The sequence below is a fragment of the Drosophila navojoa genome, chromosome X (assembly GCF_054131105.1).
Source record: "Drosophila navojoa isolate 15081-1374.11 chromosome X, UAZ_NAV_1.0, whole genome shotgun sequence".
Classification (NCBI taxonomy): Eukaryota; Metazoa; Arthropoda; class Insecta; order Diptera; family Drosophilidae; genus Drosophila; species Drosophila navojoa.
This window is the reverse complement of record NC_142895.1, coordinates 21577738-21587926: the sequence shown is the minus strand read 5'-3', so window position 1 is coordinate 21587926 and position 10189 is coordinate 21577738. Positions and strand designations below refer to the sequence as shown.

At 42.2% G+C, this 10189-nt stretch overlaps 1 protein-coding gene across 1 annotated transcript; it reads left to right on the top strand.

The window, feature by feature from the left end:
• The first annotated feature begins 356 nt into the window (after positions 1 to 356).
• On the top strand, positions 357 to 9032 carry upd3 (unpaired 3). The gene is made up of 4 exons (XM_030389933.2): positions 357 to 486; positions 2815 to 3390; positions 4443 to 4640; positions 7936 to 9032. The coding sequence occupies exons 1-4, from the start codon at positions 484 to 486 to the stop codon at positions 8416 to 8418; spliced, it is 1260 nt and encodes a 419-aa protein (XP_030245793.1). The 5' UTR covers positions 357 to 483; the 3' UTR covers positions 8419 to 9032.
• The last annotated feature ends 1157 nt before the right edge of the window (positions 9033 to 10189 follow it).

Below are 10189 nucleotides of genomic sequence, written 5' to 3'. Positions count from 1 at the left end.
AAAGTTGGCAAATAGAGAGCCCGAGCCAGCCCGAATCCGATCGCCGGCCACTCGATTCAAATCAAAACAGGCAGTCAAACACAGCGCGTCGACGTTTAACCAATATACATAATATATCTGCAAGATACTAATTCGTAAAACATATACACTATATTTATTGTTCATATTTTGTATAAAGCGTGCATCGAAGTTTCATCATTATTATTTTTTTTTGTCTTTTTTTTTTTTTTTGTTTGCTTGTTGTATTGAATTATTCTCGAAGTGCATTTCAATCTCGCGAGTTTATTGTTTCAACAACCAAACAGAGGCGCGAGCGCCCTCTCACGCATTTTTTTTGACTCAACTATTGAACTATATATATATACGGATATATATAAATAAATATACATATATATAAATATAGAAAGAGAGAGACAGAGAGAACATATTGCAGAGGCTCTTCCAGCGCGGCTCGCACAGGACTCATTGGAAATTTATGTGTAAATGGTGAGTATTAATTTCATTATTTTTCGAATTGTGGCATTTTGCTTCCACCTCACACACACACACACACACACACACACATAGCTTGAAAAATTTTCCCATCAATTGCCTTATCGAACAGTCCGTGTATTGTTGTTGTAGTTGTAGTTGTCATTGATTTTGGCTGTGCACTTTTTTTGCTTTTGTTTTTTTTTTTGTTCTTTAAGCAAACCAACCTGACGCTGCGTGTTCCACCTGATAAGTAGCGCACGACTAACCAGATATATAATATATATATGTAATATATATGCATATAGTCACATATGAGAGAGAGATATATATATATATATATATATATATATATAGAGAAAGAGAGAGATACTTGTTCTAGAAGAATTATAGCTAGGAATTTACGCCAAACTTTTATTACATACATATTTGAATTGGGACACCTTGACCTACATGGGTGCAAATTCCCTAACTGGCTCCGGCTGCCTTAGCAAATAGTACTAATGCCGTTTGGCGCAATGTGCTCTAGAGGCTGATACAAAAAGTGCTGGAGTAAGCCGCGATTCCTAGGAAATCGTCATGCGTTTATCAGTGCAATAATACAATAATAAACGATTTCCGGCCAGAGCGACTCTGGGATACCCTGTAGAGCATTGGAGTTGCCGCTGAATAGGTCAACAAGGAGGGGGAGATGCCCAACTTATTGAAAGATTGTTGAATTGACGGTCGCATGCACCCAATACTCAACTGGGATTGGGGATTGCTTAAAGCGGTGTTACTTGAGTTAGATAACGTGTATGCTTATATTAAAGCTCGATTGCATATACCCTATATTTAGCTGAGACTAATTGCAGGGTAGACGCTTAGTTGTTCGACTAATAAGAAGTAGAGGGTAATAGTTCTGCAAACGTTTGTCAAAGATTGCTGAATTAACTTTTGCATTTTGTATAACGACTGCCATATACCCTGTATTTATCAGATTTGAATCCACAATATAAGCTTTGCTGTTAGGAGGATACGAGATGGAGGGGGGCATTTTAGGAAAGTTTTGTTAAGCGCTTTTAATAACGGTTACATATACCCTAAATGGAGGATATGTAAGAGAGACCCAGAGAGACTTACTTCAACTAAGTGAATTCCTGTATATCTAATTACAATTGTATATACCCTATGACAGCCTGGCAATGAGTGCAGGGTATACATTCAGCTGCTTGCGGGAAAAGAGCTAGAAAGAATGACTTCACTTTACTTTGGAATATGCAACAAGCATTGCATATACCCTATATTAACTGCCCTGCAGGGTATGCCGCACTAGTGTGGATAACTGCAGCTAAGATTAGTTAAGGCCAATCAAAATTCACCTTTCAATAATAACTGTCAATATACCCTATACCCCTGCAGCAGTCGGCAGTGCGGGGCATGCCGAGCTGGAGTTGAAATGTCATTCAGCACACCTGACTCAGGTGGAGAGCGCGGCCCTCGGCGGCGGCAGTTGGCGAAAAACAAGTTCAATTCAAATCAAACATGTGAAATTAATTTACACGTTCGGGGCGGGGCGGGGCGGTGCGCATGGCAATGGGCAGTGGGCGGCCGATGGGGTGGGTGGGCACGTAGGGCGCAGAGGGGAGGGTGTGGGATGAGCTGCTTTGTTTGGCAACAGCAGCGGCCGCAACAAGTCAGAGCGTGCGCGACGATGCGTCAGCCAGCAACAACGCCGGCCTCTTGGCATGGAGCGAGAGCGGGAGAGCGGGAGAGAGAGCGAGCGAGCGAAAGAGAGAAAAGCAAGGTTCAAAGACAACAGTCGAAAGAGACAAACGGCCGATGCCAATAGCAACGTTGACTTCGGCCACAAAAAGCCAACTTCAGTGAATTTCACAAAAGTGTGCAAGAAGCCAGCGGGGTGGGCTGAGTTCGTTGACTTTGTAGCGCAGTGTTGCCGACTGCGTACGTGTGTGTGTGTGCTGCGGAGATTCGCTTATGCCTGATGATTCAGCCAAATTAAGACTTTTATTTTAAATAATTATGTCAGCGGACGCACACACACGCACATACAGACAAAATAAAAATAAATCCAACTACATTGACATTAACAACAACAACAACAACAACAACGACAGCAGCAACAACAGCAAACGATAACGATAACGTCAGGCCAAGCACGTTTTGGCCAAATCACTCTTAGCCCAACACACGCCATGAAACACAAACAAAAGCAAAAGGCAAACAAATACTAAAAAAACAACAACACTTGACTAACGGGAATCCCCTTGGCAAACAAACTGCATTGTTTTGTGTTTTGTTTGGCTTGTTTTTTTTTTCATCCATATTGTATCATTTCGACAGACGACAACTGTTGCTCAGCTTCTAGCCAGCAGCAGCAGCAGCAACAACAGCAAAACGGGGAACACACGGAAAAGGCGAGACACGCCGACGACGACGACGACGACGGCGAGGGGGGCAAGGCCGCAGCACCAGGAGCAGGAGCAGAGCGCCCGACGACGACGTCCTCCACAGTCCACACAGAGTGCAGCCAAGTGGCGATCGCTGCTAATGCTCGCCCTGATCATGGCTCAGCTGCAGGAGCTGCTGCGATCCGGCAACGCTGGCTCTGGCGCTGGCCTGGCCCTGGCCCTGGCCGCACCAGCAGCCACAGCAGCAGCAGCAGCAACTGCTGTTGCACCACCTGCACCACAAACAACACCACTCATCGACAGCGCCGCCAAGCTGGCCGCCGCACGGCAAACGAGACGAACGCGCCGCATGCAGAAGCGGCACGAGAGCATCAGCTTCAAGATGAGCTTCCAGCGCGAGCTGCGGAACACCGTGCCGGACTGGAGCAATAGCTGCGGCGGCAAGTGGACAGGTCCCGATCGGTCGCCCCCTCCAGTGTTGACGCGCAGGCAGCGCTGCCTCAAGAAGGTAAGCTAACCATATCCCATGCCACACTCACTCTCTTAATCTTTATGGCGCACTCGTATCGCATCGATCGAGTTTGTTCACTGACTGAAAGTTTGCCAGCTAAAAGCATTGCTGATTTATTTGTGTGAAAGAAGATTGACAAGACGAGAGTCGGCCTAGCGATAACGCTTAAGCACGCCCAATGCATGATGCCTGCTGAAAGGGGACGGGAAAATATTTCAATAATATCAGCAACGACCGATGGGGGCCAGATATGCCCACCAATTCATAGTCATATTTGGTCGATGATATTATTGAACCATGATAAGATAGAACGTGTGGGGGGAAACTTAAAAAGTAATTACGAAGAATCCCAAATCTAGCTATTATATAATCAATATTAGTCAATATCCCAAGTATAGCTTAATGAGAGTAGGGCAAACATGAGCAGAGAAATGAGAATGGGAAAGTGAGAGAGAGAGAGAGAGAGAGAGAGAGAAATATGGAGATGAAAGAATTGACTACGACAATGCACCACTAATGGAATAGAATATGAAATGAAAGTAGATGAAGTAGCACTACTTCAAGCAATTGACGTAAAATAACCCAATTTATGTATTATATGAATATATAATATATACATATATTTACTTTATATATATATTGATCTTACTATTTCAACAAAAAATTTCCCAGATTTTTTACACTTTACCTGGTTGAGTTGATTTAGTTTTATGTTCTATGTTCGCACGTTTGTCCGTATGCGCGATTGCGTCGATCTCAGTAGCTATGAGAGCTAGAGACTTGAAATTGGTTGTGTGGGTCAGCGTATAGCAGACTCTTACCATGTTTGTTTCAAAAAATTAATAACTCTTCTCGATTTTTATATATTATATGAATTTTGGTTTACCCTTTTCGAGTTTAGTTAACAAATCAAGAAAGGTGAACAGAGTAATGACAAATGAATTTCCTCTTTCCATTTGATAGTTTATCTCAAAGTATATACGTGTGTATGATTCTCACGTTTATTAGTATAAAATATGTCTTAATGAGGCATTTCCTTATCGTTCCAGTGGCTACGCACATTGCGGAATAAAACGCGGCGCGAGCTGGTGCAATTGCGCGACGACAACGCACTGCGGCACCTGGAGCACTCGGTGAAGGCGCAGGACACCGCCGTCGTCCAGGCGATCGACATCTCCAAGCAGGACACGTGGAGTCTGCACAACAGCCAATACGATTTTCTGCCCCGGGTGAATGTTAGCAAGCAGGTAGGCCAACAACTTTTCACAGGCACTAAATTTGATGCGTGAAGCAATCAATTTGATTAGAGCCAAGCCAAATGCCAAGTGCTTGGCAGTGGGTCACGTGAGGTAGCATTTCACCCGTTCGTCATTGCGTAGGTGCAAAGTAAATCATATAAAGGGGGAAAAGAGAAAAAAATCGCCGTCACAAGCCAACGCGAGTCAGTCATATGAGTGCGGTCGAGCACTTACAAGCGAGGGCCGTTTCGCAAGTAAATCGTATCGGGAGTAGCTGAAATTAAGCATACGCCGAGTGTGCAGCGCTGACACGCGACATTCCTCAATGTCAGCTGCAGCACGTTTCATTAGAGTTATACATGAATATACGAAGGGAAATATAACTATATATACACATTTATACATAAGATATGTGTGCGTGTGTGTGCGCGCTGTGAGGCAGCTGAATTTCATTTCGTATCTCGGCTAATTTGTTGGGAAAACAAAAAACAAAACCTCAATCGAGGCAAATAAACAAAGCCAAACAACAGAGACACGCGCCGTATATGCTATGTGGGCCCGGGCAGCTGATCGAAACGTGATCGTAAATATGCAGATTCATTTCAATGTTGAAGATATAATAATATACAAGTCCCACTCGAAGTCGAAGTCGAAGTCGAAGGCGATGCCGAATTCGAATTCGTATGCGAATTTCCATTTGCAACCCACTCGTAAAAGCTAATGATGCGCTAAAAGCCAAATACACGTAACGAATCACGCGAATTAATAAAAACAAATACAAGTATATGAAAATAGTACAATCAAATATATATACATACATACATACATATACATATGTATGCAAGTGAGAACTTTCCAAACAGCTGTAACCGACTGCAACATGCTCGCTCGACGCAGACTGTCCAGGAATTGGGTCAAAGACATGTGAGAGATTTTATAGATGTTATAGAAATGTTATACATATGTTATATAGATTGCATATGTATGTATGTTATACATATGTTATATAAATGTTATACATACATATGTTTATGTGTGCTATATCTGAACAACTTATGGACTCCTTCCGCCCTAGCAGCTGATGAATGGAGCTGATAAAGACTGTGAATAATGCTTGCCAGCTAGAGCAAGTGATGGCTAATCGTATGATAGTAGCCACCGTATACACACACACACACACACACACACATATGTATGACTTATCTAACATAGCGGGCCAAGTCAGAAATGGGAAGTAGATTACGTTACGTTGCTCACTCAGGCAAAGTGACGTTCAGAAATAGAGCTTATCTGAGAAATCTAAAAATTAAAACAAAGAAGTGCTATAAACAAGTACATACACCTATATATATAAATACATTCACACACATTTATATACATGTAAAATGGGTTAAACATAAAATTTTGCATTTTGGAAATAACCAAAAAATTCTGCACACGTTCCAGCTATATGTAGTTTAATTTTAGAACATTTTGTTCAGCTTTCAATTAACGTAGTCACAAAATTTATGTTTATTTCGTTAGTTTGTTGTTGTTGTTGTTGTTGTTTATATTTTTCTTTTATGGCATATGAAAAACAACAAATTTATTAAGCATTCGCTTTTAGAGCCCAGCTAATTGTGGCCGTAAGCCGAGATGTTCTTAACCTGAACTTTGACTTGACTCTGAAGCTGGCTGAGAAAGCATAAGCTCATATTAAAGTGATTTCGCCTCACACTCCGTCTATCCCCCTCTCGCTCTCGCCCTCGTCCTCGCCCTCTCTCTAAATCAGTCTTAGCCACTGTTGTTTGGCTAATTCCCAGTTGATGCTGCTGTTGTTGTGCTCTGTTCTATACTTAGACAGCTAACATCATCTTCAAACACATTTAGCCAACAATAGTGTGTGTGTGTGTGTGTGTGTTTAATAATAATTGGCATAACAATGAGCGGCTTTCGCTGAATTTCTTATTGACGTCACTGGAGCTGCGCATAGGAAAAAACCCAAAAAAAAAAAAAAAAAACGACAACAACATAATATAAAATAAAATAAATAAAAAATATATATAAAGAGAAGACAGCAAAAATTACTGGCTCATAGTGAAATCGTTAGGGTTTTGGCCAGAGTTCCGCAACTGATGTGATTTGCTAACCGATTATAATGATGTTGATTGTGAAGTACTCTAGCAGTCACACACTCACACTCACACTCACACACTCACACACTCACTCAGACGACGATGAGGTGTTGATGTTATTCTTGTAATATCGATGACGACCCAGGAAACGTGGGAGTGGGGCTCTGACAGCTAAGCGTGGCTATTTATAAACTGCCCTATAGACGCACACTGCTAGCATTTCCCATGAGTGTGGCTTGCGCAAATCCCAAATCATACAACAACAGCAACAGCAATAGGAGCTAGGGTGCACACTTTTCCCAAGAACTTTCAGCTCACGCGGCCTTTTGACGTCACAGAAAAGCCAACATTTCGCACATATCTGAGTCAGTGGGGCGCTGCAGGGCGCGGGTGCAAGGGTGCGCCGGGCAGAGCTGATAAACGTAGAGAGCGAGCGGGCGAGAGAGAGAGAGAGAGGGAGAGAGAGGCCACACAGATAGAACGATAGAGCGAGAGCGACATGGAACGCGCGCTCGAGCGCGTGAATCATGCGAATGAGCGCGCCGTGGATTCCCCCAGCAGCGGCATGAATGAAAACAAATGACGACCGACAACAACACCAACAACAACAACAACGAGCAAACGAACGAACGAGCAAACGAACGACGACGACGACGACGACGACGAACGAACGACAAACGATGCGACGCGACGCGACGCGACGTCACAAGCACGCGGACGTGAGATACGTTGCGAAACCGAAAGCACAATCAAGCGCAGTTAGCGCGAGAGTGAGCGAGACAGGGCGATGGGCGTACGGGGCGAATAGGCGAGCGAATTTGTGTATGGGCGAATCGGTTGATTTTCACTTTCAGGCAACGTGTCGTATGATTGATTTTGATTATTAATCAGCCAGCGAGTTCAATCAACCTGCGCGCACATGGCCCGGGCACGGGCACGGGGCGTGGCCGAGGGCGGCTGCTTAACGGTTGGCAACCGGTTAGCGGGCCAGAACGAAACCGGTTGGGCCGCGAGCCTTGTGATTACACCGCCCCGTTGCGCTATCAAAACGGATATCGGTGCGATCTATGCCACACCAGATCCACCAATCCAGGCAGCAAATAGTTGCGCTTTCGAACCGGCTCCTCGGCGCTTTCCCAAACGCACTCAACTAATGAAATTCTCTGTGCTTTCCGTTCGTTTTCTTGCAGCTGTCACTGCGGCACGCACATCACGATCTGCAGTTCTACGTGGCCGCATTCAGCTATCTGCGGCACGCCCAGCTGCACTGGGACCTGGACAACCTGCAGAAGCAGAGCGTGCTCTCGGCCGAGCTGCTGCGCCTGCGCAACAGCGCCCGCCTCGTGCTCTGCAACTTTGAGGAGGCCTACAACAGCAGCCGCCTCCATGCGCCCAACCACAGGCCGCTGCGGACGGTGAAGCGTGTGCCGATGGAGAGGAAGCTCCGGAATCTGAAGACGCCGCTGGTGGAGCTGCACCGACGGGCGGTGCTGGCCGCCCACGGCCAGCCAACGGAGAGGCCCAGAGAGCCGAATAGCCTGGATCTGCGATTCGTCAAGTACCAGTACATTCAGTACCTGAAGCACATGACAAAGCTGCTGGCCAAGCAATCCAAGCGGAATTGCAAGGCGACTAAAGCAAACAAGACAAACACACAGCCACCGGCCGGCTAGCGGCCCCTCTGCCTAAGAATTAAGATTTAGTTAGCAGTTATATCAGCATAGCTCCATTTCGAATTCCAACTGAACTGAGCCATCCATCCGACATGCATCCGACTCCGACCCCACAGTTGATTTCATGCACTGAAACTCATTCTCAAAGACGGCTATGACATTCGAATCCGAATCCGAATCCGAATCCGAACCGAACCCGAATCCTAATTGGCCTAAGTTATTATTATTATATTTATTATCTATCATTATTATTTATATGCATACACATATATGTATATTCGAAATTTCTATGGATTTCTGTTTCGTTTATTTTATTTTATTTTATCTTTTTTTTTTCGTTTAGCATAAAACCTCACCGTATTATTTATTTGCAAAACATTCCTCATGTATTCCAATGGAGACATTCGCTTAGCTCTAAGTCCAAAGTATTTTCAATGTTACCACGACTTTTGCCTTGTATTACGATACTGTGATAATAGCTGATAGTTGGGTTGGTCGACCCCAGCCCATCCCACATTGCATATGTAGTCTAATAACGTTAATCAAGTATCTCGCCAAACGTAATCATAAATAGATTATATACACACATACACAAACAGACAGACAGACACACACACACACATACACATACACACATAATATGTTTACATGTACTTACTGTTTCCTTACTCTGTTTATCTAAAACACTAGAAAGCATACTTTCCCATTTCCCACCTTCATCTTTATTATATTGTACAATAAATCTTAAGTAAACCCTGAAGAATTTCGAGCTTTTTATTTATGGTATACGAATGAATTGAGTTGGACTCCATTCAAAAGTAATTAACAGGCGTAAGGAGGCGTGGTCCAGGTCAACAGGTGAGTCCTCGCTCGAGTTCTGCCCTTATCAAGTGTCTGCTCCATAAATACATATGCATGTGAACATATGTGTACCTGCATATACCGCTGGAATAAGTAATATCTAACACAGTTCCGAATTCAATGACAAGAATGTTTTAATCCACTTTATCCAAACGTTGCAAAGCCGAAAGATTCATTCCTACAGCAGCTGCATTGCGCATACGCGGCGTTAGCCCAATTGCAATCGACTTGAAAGAATGACAGACAACGTGAGATCTGGCTGAAATATGCGCTACTGTGTAGACCCAAGAGATACCCTGTAAAGAGAATAACAAAAAAAATACAAATAAAGAGTAAGAATATAACAAAAGAGTGATATAAATAAATAGAAAAGTAATTTACTATATAAATAAATATGTTAATAATAAATCTGAAATAATAATAATAATAATTAAAGAAAAAAAAACGTGTTATAATGATTCTTGAAAAAGAACATAATTAGTAAATAATAAATTACTATTCGTAATAACAAAAACTATTAATAATGAAATAAATTAAAAATAAATAGTAAATCATAAACAATGAATAATAATCAATGGGTTCAGGGTATGAAAGCAAAACATTAAAAATATCTATTCAAACAAAAAATAATATTTATAATAATTAATTATTATTATATACACATACGGCTATAAAAAGAAATTTATTCGTAAATAATAAATTATTTTAATAATTGTAAAAATAAACAAATAATAAAATGTAAATAAAAATATTGAAATAAAACGCATTAATAATAATATGAATTAAAAATATTATGGCATATAAACTTAAAATATAATGAATCTATGTAAAAGTAAAACAAATATAAAAAAATAAAAGAAAAAACTAAATAAGAAAGTTGAAACGTATTGATTAAATACTATTAAGTGAA

What these genes read in the sequence shown, in the direction of transcription:
- upd3 (XM_030389933.2), top strand. An exon ending in GGCAGCGCTGCCTCAAGAAG is followed by an intron (nt 3,391 to 4,442) that starts GTAAGCTAACCA and finishes TTATCGTTCCAG; the next exon opens with TGGCTACGCACATTGCGGAA. An exon ending in GGGTGAATGTTAGCAAGCAG is followed by an intron (nt 4,641 to 7,935) that starts GTAGGCCAACAA and finishes GTTTTCTTGCAG; the next exon opens with CTGTCACTGCGGCACGCACA.